This window comes from Anomaloglossus baeobatrachus, chromosome 1 (genome assembly GCF_048569485.1).
Source record: "Anomaloglossus baeobatrachus isolate aAnoBae1 chromosome 1, aAnoBae1.hap1, whole genome shotgun sequence".
Lineage (NCBI taxonomy): Eukaryota > Metazoa > Chordata > Amphibia > Anura > Aromobatidae > Anomaloglossus > Anomaloglossus baeobatrachus.
Window position 1 is genome coordinate 552,049,788 of NC_134353.1, and position 22,785 is coordinate 552,072,572.

General features: G+C 44.2%; 1 protein-coding gene across 2 annotated transcripts in view; it reads left to right on the plus strand.

Annotated features, from left to right (window-relative positions):
- TEK (TEK receptor tyrosine kinase) overlaps positions 1–22,785 on the plus strand; it is a 255,677-nt gene that overhangs the window by 152,142 nt on the left and 80,750 nt on the right. For both annotated transcript variants that reach the window (XM_075316854.1, XM_075316847.1), the window contains exons 6-8: positions 7,871–8,011; positions 14,478–14,603; positions 16,010–16,164. In XM_075316854.1, coding sequence (XP_075172969.1) covers positions 7,871–8,011; positions 14,478–14,603; positions 16,010–16,164 — 422 coding nt within the window. The remainder of the gene's footprint in view (positions 1–7,870; positions 8,012–14,477; positions 14,604–16,009; positions 16,165–22,785) is intronic.

Here is a 22,785-nt window from a genome sequence, read left to right on the forward strand (position 1 = left end):
TTTCTAAGTCTCTTTTCCCTCTTGCAGACATTGCTTCTTCACACAATGCAGATGCTGCTGCCACTTTATATAACACCACCATCTCTGCAGCTCTCGAATCAGCGGCCCCTCTCACACACACCAAAACCAGCACAATCAACAGGCAACCCTGGCACACGAACCAGACTAAAGAATTGAGACGGGCTTCCAGAATTGCTGAGCACAGATGGAAGAGGTCTCATTTCACCGAGCACTTCGTTACATACAAACAAGCTCTCACCACTTTCAAGTCTGCACTCATTGCTGCAAAACAAATCTACTTCTCATCCCTCATATCCTCTCTATCCCACAACCCTAAACAGCTATTCAACACTTTCAACTCTCTCCTCCGTCCCCCGGCACCACCTCCGTCTCCTCTCATCTCAGCTGAAGACTTTGCCTCTTTCTTCAAGCAGAAGATTGACAACATCAGAGCAAGCTTTGGCTCACAATCACCACAGCCACTCCTCACAACTACTCAGCCTTATTCCTCCAAATCCAGCTTCTCCACCTTGACAGAAGATCATCTCTCCACTCTACTCTCAAGATCACATCTCACAACCTGCCTGCTCGATCCACTCCCATCTCACCTCATCCCCAATCTCCCCACAGTCTTCATCCCAACCCTAACCCATCTCTTCAACCTATCATTAACAACTGGTGTATTTCCTTCATGCTTTAAACATGCCTCCATCACACCCATCCTCAAAAAGCCCTCCCTTGATCCTTCCTCTGTGTCAAACTATCGCCCCATATCACTTATTCCTTTTGCCTCAAAACTACTGGAACAGCATGTCCATGTTGAACTGTCCTCTTACCTCTCTTCCTGCTCCCTCTTTGACCGACTACAATCTGGCTTCCGACCCTATCATTCCACTGAAACTGCCCTAACAAAAGTCACTAACGACCTACTAACTGCAAAATTCAAGTGACACTACTCTGTCCTCCTCCTTCTGGACCTGTCCTCTGCCTTTGACACAGTAGACCACTCCCTTCTACTACAAATTCTCTCGTCTCTGGGCATCACAGACTTGGCGCTATCTTGGATCTCCTCATACTTAACCGACCGAACTTTCAGCGTCTCCCACTCTCACACCACTTCCTCATCTCACCCCCTATCTGTCGGGGTCCCCGAAGGTTCAGTTCTTGGACCCCTGCTGTTCTCCATCTACACCCTTGGCCTGGGACAGCTCATAGAGTCCCACGGCTTTCAGTATCATCTCTACGCTGATGATACGCAGATCTACCTCTCTGGACCTAACATCACCTCCCTACTAACCAGAATCCCACAATGTCTGTCTTCTATTTCATCCTTTTTCTCTGCCCGATTCTTAAAATTGAACTTGAACAAAACAGAATTCATTGTCTTTCCCCCCCATCACTGAACTCCCCCACCTGACATATCCATCAATGTCAATGGCTGCCCACTCTCCCCGGTCCCTCGTGCTCGCTGAATGGGAGTATTCCTAGACTCTGATCTCTCTTTCAAGCCACACATCCAAGCCCTCTTCACCTCCTGCCACCTCCAACTTAAAAATATTTCACGGATCCAAACACTCCTTTCCCAAGAAGCTGCAAAAACATTAGTACATGCCCTTATTATCTCCCGCCTGGATTATTGCAACCTCCTGCTCTGTGGCCTCCCTTCTAACAGTCTCGCACCCCTAGAATCTATTTTAAACTATGCTGCCCGACTAATCCACCTGTCCCCCCGCTACTCCCCGACCTTTCCTCTCTGCAAATCCTTTCACTGGCTTCCCATTGCCCAACGACTCCACTTCAAAACCCTAACCATGACCTACAAAGCCATCCACAACCTGTCTCCTCCTTACATCTCTGACCTAGTATCCCGGTACTTACCTGCACGTAACCTTCGATCCTCACAAGATCTCCTTCTCTGCTCCCCTCTCATCTCCTCTTCCCACCATCGCATCCAAGATTTCTCCCGTGCCTCCCCCATACTCTGGAATGCTCTGCCACAACACATCAGAGTCTTGCCTACCTTGACAAGCTTCAAAAGGAACCTGAAGACCCACCTCTTCCGACAAGCCTACAACTTGCCGTAACCCTCAGTCTGATGCAGTGCCGCACAATCAGCTCTACCCTCACCTACTGTATCCTCACCTATCCCTTGTAGACTGTGAGCCCTCGCGGGCAGGGACCTCTATCCTCCTGTACCTGTCTGTGTCTTGTATTGGTTATGATTATTGTACTTGCCCTATTATGTATACCCCTTTCACATGTAAAGCGCCATGGAATTGATGGCGCTATAATAATAAATAATAATAATATCATACTGCGTAATGGCTTTGTGAGAACATCATAATTTATTGGGGCTTTGAGGGGATATCATACTGTATGGGGTCATCATAGTTCTTTAGGTTTTTTTGGGGGACATCATACTATGTGAGTAGCCATCTTGGAACATCCTACTGTGTGTGGAAACGTCATACTTTGTATGGACTTCATACTGTGTGTGAGGCTTTGTTGGGACATCATACTGTGTGGGGGGCTTTATTGGGACATCAATTGTGGAGGAAAATATACTTTCTAGGGGTTTCTTTTGGGAAATCATACTGCGTGGAGAACTGTGTGGGGATATTATATTGCATAAAAGGCTTTGTGGGGACATTCTACTACATGAGGGGCTTTGTGGGGTCATCTTACTGCATGAAGGGCTTTGTACAGAAATCATACTGCATTGGGGGCTTTGTGGGAACATTATACTGCTACTGCAAGGTGATTTGTGGGATTCGTGGGGACATCATACTGCACGAAGAGCTGTGTGGGGACATTATACTGTATAAAAGGTTTTGTTGGGACATCCTACTACATGAGGAGCTTTGTAGAGAAATTATACTTTATGGGGGCTTTGTTGGAACATTATACTGCTAGAGGTGCTTTGTGGAGACATATTGTAATACTGTGTGAGGGGCTTTGTGGAGACAACATACTGTGTGTGGGAGGCTTTTTGGGAACATGATACTGCATGGGTGACTGTGTGGGGATATCATACTGTGTAAGGGTTTTGTGGGAACATCATAATTAATGGGGGCTTTGTGGGGATATAATACTGTGTGGGTGCTTCATATTCTGTTAGGAGCTCTAAATGACTTTCTTCAAGGGATGTGATCGAACGCTGTGTATGGGTAGTGTAGCACCCCTGAGACCCTCAGGGCACTACAGGGAACTGCATCCTCTTGGGGATGCAGGACCTACTCCCTGGGACCTGGAGTACCAGTGCCGATTCCACCAACACACAACTACAATCCTAGTTCTCCACTCCACACTGGGCATAGAGGGTTAACCATGTAAGGAGATGGTCGCCATGGGAACGAGTCTCTGGGTATAGCCAGCCTGGTGGGAGGGGTCAGTCAGTCAGTAGTAGTAAGTGGAGAGTGCAGCACACAGGAGAGGTGTCTGAGCTGGGTCCGTGTAACGGTGCCCCCGGGGGCACAGGAGAAAGGTCGCCAGGATGGGTACCGGAGATACCGCTGGGACCGGAGCACAATGGGGCACAGAGCCCTAGGTCAAGCGCAAGTTTAATACTGTTTGGCAAATACCTGCCCGGTGAGGACACCTTCACGGACTTCATCGAACCAAATAATTCGGGGGGATCAGCAGTAAACTAGGATCAGGGTTCGGACACTTACCTCCCCGCAGGGTCTCCACTGCCTGCCGTATGGAGGAGACTGTACCCCAAAAGGGACAGTTGGGGCCCCCAAATGCTCCACGCTATGGGGACTCAATCAACAGAGAGTGCCGGGTCCAGAGTAACCTAGGTCACTACATTGGCACTGGTCCTCCAAGGGACCTGAACCAGCAACCCCTGGGTCCACAGTGAGTAAAGACTGTTAAAGACAACCTTGTGTGGTCTCCGTTATTGCCCTGTTACATCTCCCAGACACAGCCCTACCTGAGGAGGAGAGCCTACCATCACAGCTGCAACTACCATCAGCTCTGGGAGTACCCACATTTAGCAGCGGCGGTCCTCCATCCTTAACCGCAACCTGCTGGTGGCGTCACATGACAAAAACTCTTCTCTCCCCTGTAAATACTCCCCATTACAAAAGGGCCCCAGGGCACGGGACTGGCCAACAGCCACCAAAGTGACATTTCCAAGTATCAGTACTGCCCGGGACTGAGTACCCCATATCCCTGGGCGCTACAGTACCCTGAAATGTAAGGCATTTTTATTTGGGCTGCAGTCTGTCAGGAACTCAATAAAATATAAAAACATGGTAATATGTGCGGCATTGTTACAATGTTCTTTTCAAAGCATTTGTCAGTTTTAGCTGACACTACTCATGTTAAATTACTTTGTTTAGACTATGGGGTACTTTAAGCGCTGCGATCTCGCTAGCGAGATCTTAAGCGACCGTACCCGCCCCCGTCGGTTGTGCGACACGGGCAAATCGCTGCCCGTGGCGCACAACATCACTTACCCCGTCACACGGACTTACCTGCCCTGCGACATCGCTCTAGCCGGCGAACCGCCTCCTTTCTAAGGGGGCGGTTCGTGCGGCGTCACAGCGACGTCACACGCCAGGCGTCCAATAGAAGCGGAGGGGTGGAGATGAGCGGGACGAACATCCCGCCCACCTCCTTCCTTCCACATTGCCGGTGGAGGCAGGTAAGGAGATGTTCATCGTTCCTGCGGTGTCACACACAGCGATGTGTGCTGCCGCAGGAACGAGGAACAACATCGCTAATAAGCAGAGAATGATTTTTGGTTTCAGGACGATCTCTCCATGGCAAACGATTTTGACTGCTTTTGCGATCGTTTAAGGTCGCTCGTACTTGTCACACACTGCGATATCGTTAATGACGCCAGATGTGCGTCACAAACACCGTGACCCGGACGATAATTCACTAACGATATCGCAGCGTGTAAAGTACCCTTATGTCTTCCTCACCTACCTAATCCCTCAATTATGGGGTCTCTGAAGTAAAGCCTGTCTGCTACTATTATTATAGGAAGTATCGGAGAGTTGTTTTTTTTAAATTTGCCAATCTGTATATAGCATTATATAGTGTCGGCGCAATATCACTATTTATTGGTCAAATAACAGTCCTATGTAGAAAAGCGGAGGACACTTACCAGATAAAGGAATACAACACTCATCAGTCAGAGTACAAGGTATAATAACTAAGCAACAAATAAAGCCATATTACTAACTACTAGCTTACCATATTAGCTCAATTTTGGCAGATACCAAATGTTATCTTAGATTTGTAAAAATATTGAGTACTAAATGTCTACATATTTAATCAAAAATACCATACAATAACACCAGTTATAAGTAACAATGGAAATGCACATTGTACACATCCAAGTTTTCTCATCATATATCTTTATATTGGCACCTCTCAACAATGAGGTGTAAGATAGGTACAAGTGTCCATAAGGCTATGTGCGCACTGAGCATTTTTCGCGGCATTTTTGCGTGTTTTTCGGGTGCGTTTTTGGGCTCAAAACTGCATGACTTTGCTTCCCCAGCAGAGTCTATGGCTTGTCATTTTTGCTGTCCGCACACAGCTTTTTTTTTGTTTTAGCGGCGTTTTTGAGCTAAAAAAATGGACATGTCAATTATCTCCTGCGTTTTACTGCATTTTTCACCGATGCAATGCATTGGAAAAACGCAGCAAAACGCAGTGATCAAAAACGCAGCAAAACGCAGCCAAAAGACGCACCGAAATGCGGTAAAAAAGCATGTGTTTTTACCGCTGTGTTTTCCGCAGGTGTATTTTTTGCGGCCAAAAACGCAGCGTTTTTGAGAAGTGCAAAAACATCATAGTGCGAACATAGCCTAATCATGACTCTGGTTTCTCCCATGCAAAACATGATAGCAGGAAAACGCTATGTAAAATGTGGACATTTTTTATGCATTTTCACTTGGGGTTTTCCCCATTTATTTGAATGGGTAAAAAAGGTTGCAAAAATCCTGAAGAATTTACAAGCTGAAGATTTCAAAAAACACTTTGAAGGTTGAGATCTGCAAGGAAAAAATAAGCAGCATGTGAATTAGATTTCATAAATCTTGTACATTTTGCTGGAATTGTAAAACACTGTTTATTTGAGGCCAAAAATGCATGGAAAACATACATCAAAAACAAAATTTGTAAACATTTAAGGGTGGCCCAGGGCGGTATTTGTGGGCTCCTCAGCAGCCCTTCGTTGGTCCAGGCCTCAGCCAGTTCCAGAGCAAGGGGGAAGGGATTAGTCGTGGTGATCCTGGCTGGATATGTGTGGTCTTTGTGTGTGCAAGCAATATCTGTGATTACGCCATAGTGCACATGAGGATTCTTCTGCTGGGGAGTCATTGATGCAGATTCATTAGTTTCACACAGTACTTCCAACACATCGATATTGCGAGCACAATACTTGAACACGTTCTGTACAGTATAATTGTCTTTAAGGCAAACTTTCTCTGTGAGACTGTTCCATCATTCCTGGTACTACTGCTGCTATTTGTCGGTCCTCCTCCTCATCGCCTGACACCACAGTACCACACGATAAAGTCATATAGTCCTCACTGGCCAGGGTCTTGTCCCACCCAAATTGAACTGATCTCTATAACAGTGTGGACCACCACCAAACTCGCCTCATCAACCAAGGTTTTAGTGATGACCTGTTTGCCCAGGTCTATGCCAAGCATCCACTTAAGAGCTAGCACTTCTAGAGTCAGTTCACTGACCAGGAAACCCCTATAGAGTTTGGACCTGGTACTCACGACTTTAAGATGGAGGTGACCCTCTACCCATCCCCAACTTACCACGTGCTCTGTTCCTGGTTTGACACAGAGGGTAAGGTTTCAAATGCCACCAACATCCATTTTCTTTGGCCTAAGGTATCTGTTGAGCTTCCTCACTTATTATGCTTGCTATACTACTCACTAGTACAGCTTTATAACTACTCTCTACTCTCTGATTAAACACGGACTGTGTCAGGCTGTATCCTGCAGCTAGCTCCTCCACCTGTGGGCGACCCACATAATTTAACTGTTCCTTGCCTAAGTCCTCCTATCAGCAGAATCTATTCGCTTTACCAGGGAGCAGTACCTAAACCTGGCCACTAGCGGGCCACACTTATATTTTATACACAAATACATTGCATACATTAAAGCGCACCAATCACCAGGATTTTCCTATATAACCTAAAGCCAGTGCTATACCGGCACTATCATGCTGATTCTATACGTACCTTTAGTTGTCATCTAGGAGGTATAGGTTTTGAGAGACAAGCAAGTAAAGTTTGTAAAATGAGAAGCTTTTTGAGTGGCATCATCTGAGGATCATATAATATCTAGGGGGTATTCATAATGATTCCCACTCCCCTGCCTGTCCGTCCTCCCCCTGTTATTTCTGCTAATTCTATTATAGAATCGTTTTACTAAATGACTAGAAGGGCCTGTGCTGATGTCATACTTATGTGACCAGAAGAGGCGGGGCCTCAGCCAACATAGCTGATACCAGGAAGCAACATTATTTTTCTGTTGTACCCACCCCAGCTATCAGTTGATCGGTAGCTGCTGCCACTCAAAAAGCTGCTCATTTTACAAACTTTACTTGCTTCGGTTTCAAAAGCTATACATCCTAGCTGACAACTAAAGGTATATATAGAATCAGCAATGGCTTTAGGTTATATAAGAAAATCCTGGTGATTGGTGCGATTTAACACAAATAACATTATCCCAATTCAACAGCAATCAGTGTCTTCCAGGCAGGGGCACAAGGGCCTAGTCACCCTCTTACAAACAAGCCCAAATACTCATTGAGTGAATGTAGCCTTACATGACCTAAGGTGTAACCTCCACATGGAATACTAACCATGTACGATTCATTTTCTTAGCATGTGGTGAACACAGATTTGGAAGAACCTGCAAGGAGACCTGTGGAGAAAAAGAAACTTGCAAGTCCCAAATGTTTTGCCTCATAGATCCATATGGCTGTTCTTGCGCCTCAGGCTGGACAGGACTAATGTGTGATAAAGGTACGATAGATGAGATTTGTGATAACACCAGGCTTATCAGCCACATAAGACATAGTTCCACCTATAAGCATTAGGGTACGTGCCCACATTCAGGACCCACTGCGTCCTGGATGTGGCTGGTCCTGATCCGCGGGCCCACGCATCTCCTGTGCAGGAGAACACAGGAGACCGCAGCTACCCGTGCCCACAATCAGGGTTCAGTGAGCTGTGGTCTGTCGCTTGTGTTCTCCCTACGGTGGATGCATGCGCTTCCATAGGAAAGAATTGATATTCTGCAGCCTCAGAAAGCTGCACCGTAGGTCAATGTTCGCTACGAGCTGCACACGCACAGTGAGCATGGGAAATCCCATCCACTGTGCTTGTACTGTACAGCACAGCATTTTGGACGCAGCAAAAACACGCTGCATCCAAAACACTGCAAACAGTGATTGTGGGGATGTACTGAATAGCAGTGTTAAAGGTAATCACTGAATCCCAAAATAGATGCAGTCTATGGCTATATGCCTCTAAATATTAAAAAATATATTATATATATGTGTGTTTATGTCTATACAATGTAAGTACAGAAATGGGTATATACAGTGCCTTGAAAGAGTTTTCATACTTTGTGAAGTTTTCCACATTTTTTGCTTTTATACCCACAAAGTTAAATGTATTCTATTAGGATTTTCTGTGAAATACCAACACTAACCAGCAAGTATTTGTGAAGTATAAGACTGCATGCCCACGTTAAGGGTTCACAGTGATGTACAGTACAAGCACAGTGGATGGGATGTATAGAAATCCCAAGCCTACTGTGCTTGTTTTTCTCGCAGCGTAAACTGACATGTGGAGTGGCTTCCTGAGCTGCATCATGTCAAGTTATTGCTGCGGAGCCGTGTGTGTTCTCTGCAGGTAGAACAGAGAGAAAAACCGCAGTGCCGTAAATCCTGATCGTGGGCATGAGCAGCTGTGGCCTCCAGCGGGGAACACTCTTGGTCCTGCAGGAGAGGAAACAGGACGCAACATGTCCGGATAATGAACACATACCCTAAAGGAAATGATTCATAGTTTTATAAATATTTTAAAAATACAATCTGAAAATTGTGATATGCATTTGTATTCAGCCCCCTGCGGGGGAACATATACTGTGTGTATATACAGTACAGACAAAAAGTTTGAACACACCTTCTCATTCAAAGAGTTTTCTTTATTTTCATGACTTTGAAAATTGTAGATTCACATTGAAGGCATCAAAACTATGAATTAACACATGTGGAATGAAATACTTAACAAAAAGGTGTGAAACAACTGAAAATATATCTTATATTCTAGGTTCTTCAAAGTAGCCACCTTTTGCTTTGATTACTGCTTTTCACACTTTTGGCTTTTTCTTGATGAGCTTCAAGAGGTAGTCGCCGGAAATGTTTTTTTTCTTCACAGGTGTGCCCTATCAGGTTTAATAAGTGGGATTTCTAGCCTTATATAGGGGGTTGGGAGCATCAGTTCTGTTGTGCAGAAGTCTGGTGGATGTGTATCATGATAGTCCTACTGAATAGACTGTTAGACTTTGTATTATGGCAAGAAAAAAGCAGCTAAGTAAAGAAAAACGAGTGGCCATCATTACTTTAAGAAATGAAGGTCAGCCAGTCCAAAAAATTGGGAAAACTTTGAAAGTGTCCCCAAGTTCAGTGGCAAAGACCATCAAATGCTACAAAAGACTGGCTCACATGAGGACTGCCCCAGGAAAGGGAGACCAAGAGTCACATCTGCTGCGGAGGATAAGTTTATCTGAGTCACCAGCCTCACAAATCGCAGGTTAACAGCATCTCAGATTAGAGACCAGGTCAATTCCACACAGAGTTCTAGCAGCAGACACATCTCTGGAACAACTGTTAAGAGGAGACTCTGTGCAGTAGGCCTTCATGGTAAAATAGCTGCTAGGAAACCCCTGCTAAGGACAGGCAACAAGCAGAAGACACTTGTTTGGGCTAAAGAACGCAAGGAATTAGACCAGTGGAAATCTGTGCTTTGGTCTGATGAGTCCAAATTTGAGATCTTTGGATCCAACCACCGTGTCTTTGTGCGACGCAGAAAAGGTGAATGGATAGACTCTACATGCCTGGTTCCCACCGTGAAGCATGGAGGAGGAGGTGTGATGGTGTAGGGGTGCTTTGCTGGTGACACTGTTGGGGATTTATTCAAAATTGAAGGCATACTGAACCAGCATGGCTATCACAACATCTTGCAGCGGCATGCTATTCCATCCGGTTTGCGTTTAGTTGGACCATCATTTATTTTTCAACAGGACAATAACGCCAAACACACCTCAAGGCTGTGTAAGGGCTATTTGACTAAGGGGTACTTTGAACATTGCGACATCGCTACTGCGATATCGTCGGGGTCAAATCGAAAGTGACACACATCCGGTGCAGGTAACGACGTTGCAACATGTAAAGCCTAGGAGAGAAGATGAACGAGCGTGAAACAGTCAAAAATCGCTGATCTGTGTCACGTCGTTCATTTTCATAATGTCGGTGCGTCCATAGGTATGATGTTGTTTGTCGTTCCTGCAGCTCCACACATCGCTGTGTGTGAAGCCGCAGGACTGACAAACATCTCCTTACCTGCGCCCGCCGTCCACCGGCAATGCGGAAGGGAGGTGGGCGGGATGTTTACGTCCCGCTCATCTCCGCCCCTCACTTCTATTGGTCGCCTGCCGTGTGACATCGCTGTGACGCCGCACGACCCGCCCCCTTAGGAAGGAGGCGGGTTGCCTGCCAGAGCGACGTCGCAGGGCAGGTGAGTGCGTGTGAAGCTGCCGTAGCGATAATGTTCACTACGGCAGCTATCACAAGATATCGCATGTGCGACGGGGGCGGGTACTATCACGCTCGGCATCGCTATCATCGATGTCGCAGCATGCAAAGTACCCCTAAGAAGGAGAGCGATGGAGTTCTACGCCAGATGACCTGGCCTCCACAGTCACCAGACCTGAACCCAATCGAGATGGTTTGGGGTGAGCTGGACCGCAGAGTGAAGGCAAAAGGGCCAACAAGTGCTAAGCATCTCTGGGAACTCCTTCAAGACTGTTGGAAGACCATTTCTGGTGACTACCTCTTGAAGCTCATCAAGAGAATGTCAAGAGTGTGCAAAGCAGTAATCAAAGCAAAAGGTGGCTACTTTGAAGAACCTAGAATATAAGACATATTTTCAGTTGTTTCACACTTTTTTGTTAAGTATTTCATTCCACTTGCGTTAATTCATCCCCATATAGCACAATACAGACCCAGATAGCATTAGGCATCCTCATGTAGTATACAGCCTGCATATAGCACAGTGCAGACCCAGATATCATTAGGCACCCTCATGTAGTATACAGACCACATATAGTACAGTTCAGACCCAGATAGCATTAGGCATCCTCATGTGGTATACAGCCTGCATATAGCACAGTACAGACCCAGATAGCATTAGGCATCCTCATGTAGTATACAGCTCGCATATTGCACAATGCAGACCTAGATAGCATTAGGCACCCTCATGTAGTATACAGCCCATATATAGCACAGTGCAGACTCAGATAGCATTAGGCACCCTCATGTAGTACACAGCCCCTATATAGCACAATGCAGACCCACATAGCATTAGGCACCCTCATGTAGTATACAGCCCACATATAGCACAGTGCATACCCAGATAGCATTAGGTGTCCTCATGTGGTATAGAGCCCGCATATAGCACAGTGCAGACCCAGATAGCATTAGGCATTCTCATGTAGTATACAACCCGCATATAGCACAATGCAGACCCAGATAGCATTAGGCACCCTCATGTAGTACACAGCCCCTATATAGCACAGTGCAGACCCAGATAGTACAGTGCAGAGCCACATAGCATTAGGCACCCTCACATAGTACACAGCTCCTATATAGCACAGTGCAGAGTCAGATAGCAGTAGGCACCCTCATGTACTACACAGCCCCTATATGGCACAGTGCAGACCCAGATAGCACAGTGCAGAGCCAAATAGCATTAGGCACCCTCACGTAGTACACAGCCCCTATATAGCACAGTGCAGACCCAGATAGCATTAGGCACCCTCATGTAGTATACAGCCGCCATATCATTTAATGCACCCCCATAGTTGTCTGGCCACAGTGATTGTACATACTCACTTCTCCTCATTCCCCAGCTGCTCCGGTCTCCTCAGCGTGTCCACTGCTGTCGTTCTGACGTCACTGCAGGCACACAGTGTTGATGTCATCGCACTCCGCTGCTGAGCTGTCAGAGCACTGACAGACACAGCGGGGAGAATGATTAGAGAGGCAGCGCGCCGCTCCATCTAATCTTTGCTCAATTGTAACGGCAACATCGATGCCGATACAATTGAAAGCGTGATCCTCGGTGGTGGGAGGCCAGTGACAGCGCGGACACCGGATCCCCCTGACTAGTTGTACACCACTCCTGCCACCATGAGTGGGCCCCCCGGCAGCTCAGGGCCCCAGCATTTGACCAAGTTTGCTGGGTGCTGATGCCAGCCCTACTGTGAAATACTGGGAGAATATAATCAGACAGATGAGATCAAAATTTAACTCTTTGGATGCCATAATACACACCATGTTTGAAGGCCAAAAGGCACCGCATATCACCCGAAAACACCATATCAAGAATTAAGTTTGGTGTGGAAACATCATGGTGTAGGGCTGTTTTTCAGTATATGGCACTGGCAACTTTGTATAATTGAAGGAAGGATGAATGTACAAATGTACTGAGACATTCTTGATAAAAAAAAAAAATGTACCAGGATGAAGAAAATGAAACAAGGCTGGACAATTCTGCAAGACAATGATACCAAACACACAAAGACAAAGAAATTCTCAGTTTGTTTCAGAGAAAAAAACTAAATTGTCTAGAATGGCCCAGCCAATCACCTGACCTGAAACCAATAGAACATTTATGAAAGAAACTAAAGCTCAGAGTTCATAGAAGGAGCCCAAGGAACCTTCAGGGTTTTGGACAGTATTTGTGTGGAAGACTGGGCAAAAATCACACCTGAGAAATGCATGAGACTAAAGCTGGGTTCACACTAAGCGACAGCGACAACGACGTCGCTGTTACGTCACCATTTTCGGTGACGTAACAGCGACCTTGTAAGTCGCTGTTATGATCGCTGCTTAGCTGTCAAACACAGCAGAAGCAGCGATCATAACGTCGCTGTGCTACATGTGCAGAGAGCAGGGAGCCGCGCTTAGCGCTGGCTCCTTGCTCTCCTAGGTACAGTATACATCGGGTTAATTAACCCGATGTGTGCTGCAGCTACATGTCACAGTGCAGAGAGCAGGGAGCCGCGCACACTGCTTAGCGCTGGCTCCTTGCTCTCCTAGCTACAGTATACATCGGGTTAATTAACCCGATGTGTACTGCAGCCACATGTGCACAGAGCAGGAGCCGGCACTGGCAGCAAGAGGGGAGGCTGGTAACGAAGGTAAATATCGGGTAACCAGGGAAAGGTCTTCCCTTGGTTACCCGATGTTTACGCTGGTTACAGCTTACCGCAGCTGCCAGACGCCGGCTCCTGCTCCCTGCTCGCTTCATTTCGTCGCTCTCTCGCTGTCACACACAGTGATGTGTGTGTCACAGCGGGAGAGTGACGACCAAAAAATGAAGCTGGACATTCAGCAACGACCGGCGACCTCACAGCAGGGGCCAGGTCGTTGCTGGATGTCACACACAGCGACAGCGACGGGACGTCGCTGCAACGTCACAGAAAATGGTGACGTAGCAGCGACGTCGTTGTCGTTGTCGCTGTGTGTGACACCAGCTTAATTTCCCCATACACAATGCGTATTGAAGCTGTTATCTCCAACAAAAGCTTTTGTACAAAGTATTAACCTTTTCCTATCCTGATCCCCCCTGGGGGGCACATTCCAAAAACTCCGTTATGCTCCTTTGTGGGGCCACTGCCTTGTTTATCATTCACATGTGAAAAAATTGATTTCCTTTTGATTTATTTTACAAAATTCATTCATATTGCAGAATTCTGTTATGATGTTTTTTCCCAATTATAATAGGATTTCAATGGGCAGAACAGGAAATTTTTTTGGATAGGAAAAGGTTAAATACATTTCAGCAAGCGTGTTAAGTACTTATATCCTGTGTCATTTCTCATTATTACACATCACTAAATTTATGGACATGTATGGTTTGAGTTATTTGCCTGTGTGGATTGGATGGGTTGTTACTGACATCTTGTGCGGCACCTTTAGAAATATATTTACTTAGAAAATTGGTGACGTGTTCAATACTTATTTCTTACATATATATATGTATATATATATATTTACATATACATACACACACACACACATATGTAGATTCTGTCATTTACCATGAGGCTATGAAAATTCATCTCGAAAGCAACATAGAAACAATGATATATAATGTCTTTAATCAAGTACCAATACTCAGTCAACTTCTCTTTTAGCTTGTCTAGAGGATTTCTATGGACCTGACTGCAAGTTAAAGTGTCTCTGCACCAGGGGGACATGTGACAGGTTCAAGGGGTGCATTTGTCCACCAGGGTGGCATGGGCTGCACTGTGAAAACAAAGGTAAAGCAAGGTAACACTGTATTGTTATATATTGATGACAGGGCAACAATAGATACATTTTATGATTATATGTATTATTTTTTCATGCATGCATCAACATTTACAACGCAATCATGAATGTAGTTTTAAGTGCATTAAAAAAAAACAACGCAGTAGATGCAAAATAAGACCTTAATCTTGTGGATATGGCATAAATGCCTAACATATTAATAATTTCTCCAAAAAAAAAAAGCTAACAATCATGCCATAAAGTGTTTTCCCATATATAAAAGTTACTCCTAAATAATCAGTAAGTAGAAAGATACATTATATACTTAGGCCTCCTTCCACACTATGTTTTCTCACTACATTCAAAACGTATACATGGCTGGGCCATAGACTATAAGTCATCGTGCATTTTTGGGAGTTTACACCTACTGTGGGTGGAGACCTAGGCGCAGTCTACTAAATCTGGTTGTCTGCTTCCAGTTGGCGTATACACCCGAAAATAGTGCACGACAGCACATGGTGACTCCTGAAACATTATAGTCAATGGCCCCATTGGAGCATACATCTGAATAACATTTTACTGGGGGTTCAGACATAACCCCCGATGGGACCTTTGAACATGGGTAAGAACACAGTGTGCAAGGACTCTACTAATATAGTGCCTAGATGCCCCAATCCTTTGATCTATGCTCAGTATTAATATCCTGACCTCTGGTTCTGTGCTAGACATAGGATGGTGTTTCTTGTGTAAGAAGAGGTGTTTCTAGTGGGAGTCATTATGAAGAAGGCTGCCTGACTGCTCATTTTAATAAATAATGGGTATTCCCAGCATTTAAAGGATAGGTGGGGGTTCAAATCAGGGAACCACTGAAAATCTGACCACTGTAAGTGGATATCTCTAGCAGGCTTATGGATTCAGTTATGACCTGCACTTGTAGACATTGCTCCTTTTAAAACAGCTCCTTTCTTGGACTATACATTGCCCTGACAGAGAAATGGGCACTTTTTCTAGCTATACACGTATATTTTAACATGTTTCCAATAAAAGGATGTTTTATTTAAACTGAAGACTGAACTACGGGTGCAGAATTTTTTTCTTTGCATTTTTTTCTTTGCATTTGCACTTTTTCTATAGCTGGCCTTGTGCTCTGATCACATACTGAGACAAGAAATGTTTTTCTTTTCCAAAAACAAGGCTAGAAGCCAAGCTGACAGAACCCAGCATGGAGCAAAAGATATGGGTACCTGGCTTTTCCCTGCATTGTAAAACAATTCTTAAAATGTGTCTTTAAGATAATGTTCCGTAGTCTTACATACACGTTGATGCCCTATGTCTTATTAGCAGCTAAATGACAACAGAGGTTTGTGCTAGATGGATTTCTCGAGATCTGTATTGATAAGCGATTGGTACATTGCAGGTGAACCATACATCCCGCCACAGATACAGGAGATGGAAACAACGCTGGAACTGAATTCAGGAATTGAGTTTAAACCAACTTGTAGGGTCAGTGGCTATCCAAAACCCACGGCTCAAGAGGTTCTCCTTTTCAAAGAGGATGGCACCATGTTTCAGGTAGTATTATTAAGAATATCTATCACTTAAAGGGATTGTCCACTACTGGGTAACCCCAGTTTAATCAATTCAGGACCCAAACTAAAAAAACATACAGACAAAAAGAAAATACTTTCCAGAGATGTTGGTGCTGCTGTTCTCAGTGGTGATATGACATTGTTGTGTTACATGCAGGTTACAGTCAGTCAGTGGCCACTCTTTGGCTGCAGTTCATGCTCATGAATATTCTGCCAAGGCAAATGTCCACTCTGACCAAATAGTAAAGGCGGCAGCAGATGGGCGGCCACTGATTGGCTGCAGCCTGCACATGACACTAGTCGGAATAGCGTCACCGGCATCATTGGAATGATGCTGCTGCAGAAAGGGAGTATACCTTGACCCTGATTTATCAAAGCGTACTGGCGTAAAACACTTTGAAAAGTCACAAAATATTTGCAGAACTTGAGGTTGCGCAAAAATACTTAATCTTTTAGTGTTTTCATGTCAGCTTTGCCAGTAAGGATGGAACTTGGACAGTATGGGGTGGAGCAAACGTGTGACACCATAGCTGGTCTGATTTATGACAATCTGTGGATTACCTCTGCCAGAAATGTTATTACATTCCATGATTGGAATAAGATTTGTGGCAAGATATATGGAGGCACACCCCATTAACAGGTATACACCGCTTAAGAAACCTGGGGCGTCTAACTCCAACACGCCCCATCATCAGGACTGGCTTGATGAATTGGGGCTGCTGTTTTTATTTTAATTGCATTTCTGAATTGGTTGAGCAGGGGTTGTCCAGTAGTGGAGAATCCATTTAAAAAGTAAACTTATTAGAGATATATTAAATACTTCATTTCTTCAACTATAGTTTATGTAAGATATAGTGGTATGCAAAATGTTAGACGGGATTTACACGAGGCAGCAATCACCGAATCTTCATTTGTGGATTTTTATTTTACATCTGGGCCGGCTACAACATAGGGAGGAGGTGAGGAGAGGCAAATGGGGTCAGATGACGGTTGGCCGTTCTGCACAATTTGGGCTTCAGCAGGTCCTGTGATGTAAGACATGGGAAAACACACCTATTAAAGGAAGCGTGAGTCCCACGTCATTGCGTGAATTAAAAACATGTGTAATATACACTTTACTAGAAATATTTTGCATAAATGGAAGCTAGTCAAATTATTCTATAATACAAAGCAACTATCATAGGGCTATACTCATCACGTCACAAGAAGGGGCGTAGTGTACTTTAAAAAGACTGCTAGGTCATTTTTTTTTATTCAGCCCTAGGGGGCCAAGTGCTTTTAAGTCCATTATTATCCGAGATTCGTTTTGTAACAGTAGTCGATGGGTATCTTTTCCTGTTGGATGGAGGTTAACCCTAACAATGCCTGCAAATTTAAAACAATCAGGGTTGCCATTATGGCAGTCCTTAATATGTTTTTTTAGGCCTGGAGAACCAAATCTCGAAGTAATGGATTTGTAATGTTCTCGGAATCTCACATATAATGGTCTTACAGTTTTACCGTTATAAAACCTATGGCAAGGACAAAATGTTTGTGCAAAATATTTCTAGTAAAGTGTATATTACACATGTTTTTAATTCACGCAATGACGTGGAACTCACGCTTCCTTTAATAGGTGCAGTTTCCCATGTCTTGCATCACAGGACCTGCCGAAGCACAAATTGTGCGAAACGGCCAGTCTTTGTCCGACCCCATTTGCCTCTCCTCACCTCCCCCCTATGTTGTAGCCGACCCACATGTAAAATAAAAATCCACGGATGAAGATACGTTGTTTGCTGCCTTTTTCTATCCTCATTTGGATCTTGTTACAGTACATGGACTGTTTGTTTGGATTGTGCACCCGTACATTCTGTGGTCTCATGAGGATCCATGAACAGCGACTAGGAGGACTAACAGTGCCCGGTGAACTTTTTTTTTTCTCTTAAAATGTTAGACAGCATAAGATGAATATTTTTAGCAATAAAAAAAAAGGGGGGAGGAAATAGGCAATTTCAGAGAACAGGCCCAATACTTTATTTTAATTCCTAATCTTTGTGTTGTGCCAACAAGTATTGCAGTACTGTACACAGAAAACCATGTCACTGTCCACAGGTGAACTAAATATAATTTTCTTATAACAGACAATTGTTCACCAGGGCAGCTATATTTTTGGTTTGGAGTGTAGGAGGAAATTGATGCAATATTTCGAGAGGCATAAAACCTCTGTGATGGTATTGCCCATGTTCAGATTCAGACCCAGTACCCCAGGGGTGCATGATAACAGCGGTAACGTCTGAGCCACCATTCAGCCACTACATATGGTGGAAAGAATAATTCAGTTTTTAAATAGCCTTTGTTAGAATGAGTTCATAATAAAATATATATTTCTTCCAAAAACCATTGCGACTTTATTTACACACTGCATACATTATTTTAAATATATCTTTGTTTATAAAGTTATTATATGCATTATGCTAAAATCTATTATATGTACCAAAGAATGTAAACTTTGACACAATAAAAGTGGGAAAATCTTTTAGAGTTTGTCTCTTTGTGGAGAGTAGAAGGTGCTTTTATGGAACATAAAATGTTGTAAGCACAGTATAAGGTTGAGTTCAGATGGGCGTATATGGACTACAATGCCTGGACTGACTATGGGTCTCCTGGCTGGAACTTACAGCTTCATAAATATATTTGGTGCATATGTGACACATTAGACCAGGAGTCTCAAATTTGGGTGGGTGAATGAGCCGCACATAGATGAAGTTAATGGGGTGCATTCCTTGCGAGACAAGATGTTTTCAGTGATATTTTGTCTTCTAGACAACTCTTTGAACACTTTTTATTCCATTTAATGGGCGTCAGAATAACTAAAAAGCTACATTTTTCAAGTGTTTTTCACCTACTGTATCCTCACCCATCCCTTGTAGATTGTGAGCCCTCGTGGGCAGGGACCTCTCTCCTCCTGTACCTGTCTGTGCCTTGTATTATGTATACCCTTTTGACATGTAAAGTGCTATGGAATAAATGGTGCTATAATAATAAATAATATAAAAAGAAATAATAATCATCTATTTTTTACGGTGTTCTTTATGTGGGAGATGAGATAGCACAGTTCTATATCTTGGATCTTTCCTGATGTGTACGCTTTTTTCTTTGCTTTTATTTTGTTTTATTTTTTGCATAAAACAAAATTTTTAATAGTGAAATATTATTCCATTTTTTTAGACTTCATTTTGAATTTTTTTTTTTTTTTTAATACAATTTTTTTCCTTAGTCTCTATATAAAGGGTTAAACGGCCACTATTGGTATTGGCATCATGGTGTCAGCTATGATATACAGTTGACACCTGATGATTATGGTGTCAGCTCTGCTTGTGTATCGACATGAGTGAACCCATGGAAGTTGGGTTTGGCGGGTGCATCTGAACCGAACCTCAATGGGTTCGGACTTGACCCAAACCCCAATGGAAATCACTGATTGGAACTTTGAGTCTCCGCCCACACACATCCAGCCATAAACAGAATACTTCCAGGCGAGAGTGGAAGGGATTTTTTCATTTTTTTTTGTTGCACACTACATCTGTTGTTACCCCCAGTGCGAGACATTCAAACACTGCAATTGGTTTCCGCTGGGCTAAGCACTGAGCGTGCCTGAGCACAGCAATGCTCACGTCAGTGGTTTACATATGTAAAGCTCCCGAACTTTGGATTTTCTTTTTAAAAGTCTTGTTTGGTCCAAAAACCGAACACTGAGTCTTGGGTTTGCTCATCTGTACTTGAGTATACTTGTAAAGCAGTTGAAGGTAAGTCACCTCCCACTGCATCATACATGTATTGCAGATGTTGGGAATGGGTTAAAAAACTTCCACCATACTATACTAACCTACCACCAGCAAACCAGCAGAGCATAGGAGGGATAGAGATACCTCCATTCTGAGACACTATGCTCCAGCGTTATGTGTTTAATTTTTATTTTTGTTCAGATATTTTTAACTTGTACCTTCAAGTCGGGAAAATATTTTTCTAAATTAAAAAAGGCATAGCAAGACCATACTGTGTTTAAGAAAAAAAGCCAAGGACCCAAGAACCATACTCAAGGGGGGGTTATTCATCAAAGCTTTTTTGCCACAAAATTGTTGCAAAACACTTTGAAAAGTCAAACAGTTTTTGCGTAACCCAGAATTACCAGTTTGAAGCAGCTCTGAAAATGTGGGCGGAGGTAGAAATGGGAATTGGTGTGGCTAAGACCGCCTGCCAAATTCAGCACCGGGGTCAGCATTTTCAACAGAAATAATACTTCAGTCACTGACTGGAGTAGTATTTTTGGCAAGCTGCACAAACGCACACGCAAGCAATTAAATGTGCTGAAATGATTAAGTGGTGTGCACCCCTTAATGAATTTGGTTTATCGTATTACAGTGAACTCTTCATTAAGACAAGCATGTGCCACACCTGTCTTAAAGGGGTATTTCGGGGAGATAAAAAATCTACTGTCACTGCCCTCATAAACTATAAATATAAGATGCACCATGATGTTCCTGTACCTGTAATTCAGAGTGATGCTGGAGCTGTGCTTTTTTGCTACATCTCCCTGCTGGGATGTTATATCACACATCAGGGGCCTGCTCCTGGTGCTGACCAACAGTCAGCCCCCTAAGAGCTGCTTCCCTGCAGTCCAAGAACAGGATGATGGTGGGGATGTGGCCTTTTCCATGGTGCCTAGCAACAGTGAGCCCTTTAAGAGTTGCTTCCCTGAAGACCGAGAACAGAGGAGTGGCCTGCATCACACTGCCTATCAACATTCAGTCCCTTAAGAGCGACTTCCCTGCAGTCCGAAAACAGGACAATGTTGGGATGTGGCCTGCTCCACGCTGCCTAGTAAAATTTAGCCCCTAAGGGCTGCTTCCCTGTAGTCCAGGAATAGGGGGAGTGGTGGGAATGTAGCCTGCTCAATGCTGCCTAGCAGCAGTCAGCATCCTGATTTTAGCTGCTTTTCTTCTGTCTAAGTACAGGGGGTGGGACTAGGCTACCATCCTTGAACTGCAGGGAAGAAGCTATTATCAGGGGATGACTTATACCAACACCATGGAGCAGGCCACACCCCAAGAGTACCCCTTTAATTATTCAGGCCCGAATCTTTGAAAAAAAAATGGAAGCAGAAAGGTAACAATGTGTTTAACTTTTTACTTTTAGGCTCCATATCTCACTCTCCACTTGTTACTGTTTTCTCCTAAAAATCAAAATGTAAAGTTTTATTATTTTATTAGTATTTTCTAAATCCACCTCTTCGCTTTTAACACTGTCTGAATCATTCTGGGCATGCTCTGGATCAGATTCAAGCATATCTCAACAGAAATCTTCTCCCAGGTCTCTTTATTGTTGGTGCATACTTGGAGAATTACTTGGGTATGTATACAGATTTTTCTTCAACTCTAACCACAAGTGTTCGATTGGGTTGAGGCTTGGGGAATGTAGGGTCAAATCCAGCACCTCTACCTCATTGTCAATAAACCATTTCATCACCAATCTCAAGATATGCTTCAGGTCATTGTCCTGCTGGAACACTATGTCGTCCTTTTCATTCCCATGGTACTCGAGTGTATGAAATAATAATAATAATAATCTTTATTTCTATAGCGCCAATATATTCCGCAGCGCTTTACAATTCAGGAGGAACATATACATATCATATACATAAACATATACAAACAAGTAACAATTATAGAGGATACAATATTTAAAAGGAAAAATGGCAACCCTGCTCGTGAGAGCTTACAATCTACAATGAGATGGGGGGAGGGGCAAGGTACATGTGCTTATTTACAATGACAATCCAGCCAGCTCATGGGGGATAGATGATGGCTTCCTGGACCAGTTTGCCAGAGCCTTGAGATACATTTGGGTGCCATGGAGCTTGACGTGGGGTTATGTTCTGAGAAGTTGTAGAGGGATTAGGTGAAATTAGTTTGGCTAGGGAGTGTGATAGGCCACCCTAAAAAGATGCGTTTTTAGGGAGCGTCTGAAGCTGAGTAAGTTGTGATTTGTCCTAACTTCTTGGGGTAGAGCGTTCCAGAGGTTTGGTGCAGCTCGGAAGAAGTCTTGGATTCGGGAGTGGGAGGTTCGAATTAGTGTGGATGTTAGTCGAAAATCATTTGCAGAGCGTAGAGAACGGGTGGGATGATAGACAGAGAGGAGGGTGGAGATGTAGGAGGGTGCTGCACTGTGGAGAGCTTTGTGGGTGAGAACAAGCAGTTTGAATTGGATCCTGTGATATATGGGCAGCCAGTGCAATGACTGGCACAGAGCAGAGGCATCCGAGTAGCGGTTGGCCAGATAGGTGACCCTGGCTGCTGTATTAAGGATGGACTGTAGAGGGGAGAGTCTAGTTAGGGGGAGACCAGTTAATAGAGAGTTACAGTAGTCAAGGCGAGAGTGGATCAGGGCCACGGTGAGGGTTTTTGTTGTTTCCATTGTGAGAAAGGGGCGGATTCTAGCGATGTTCTTGAGGTGCAAGCGGCAGGTGCGGGCAAGAGATTGTATGTGGGAGGTGAAGGAGAGATCAGTGTCAAGTATAACCCCCAGGCAGCGGGCTTGCGGCCTAGGACTTATCGTTGTGCCACAC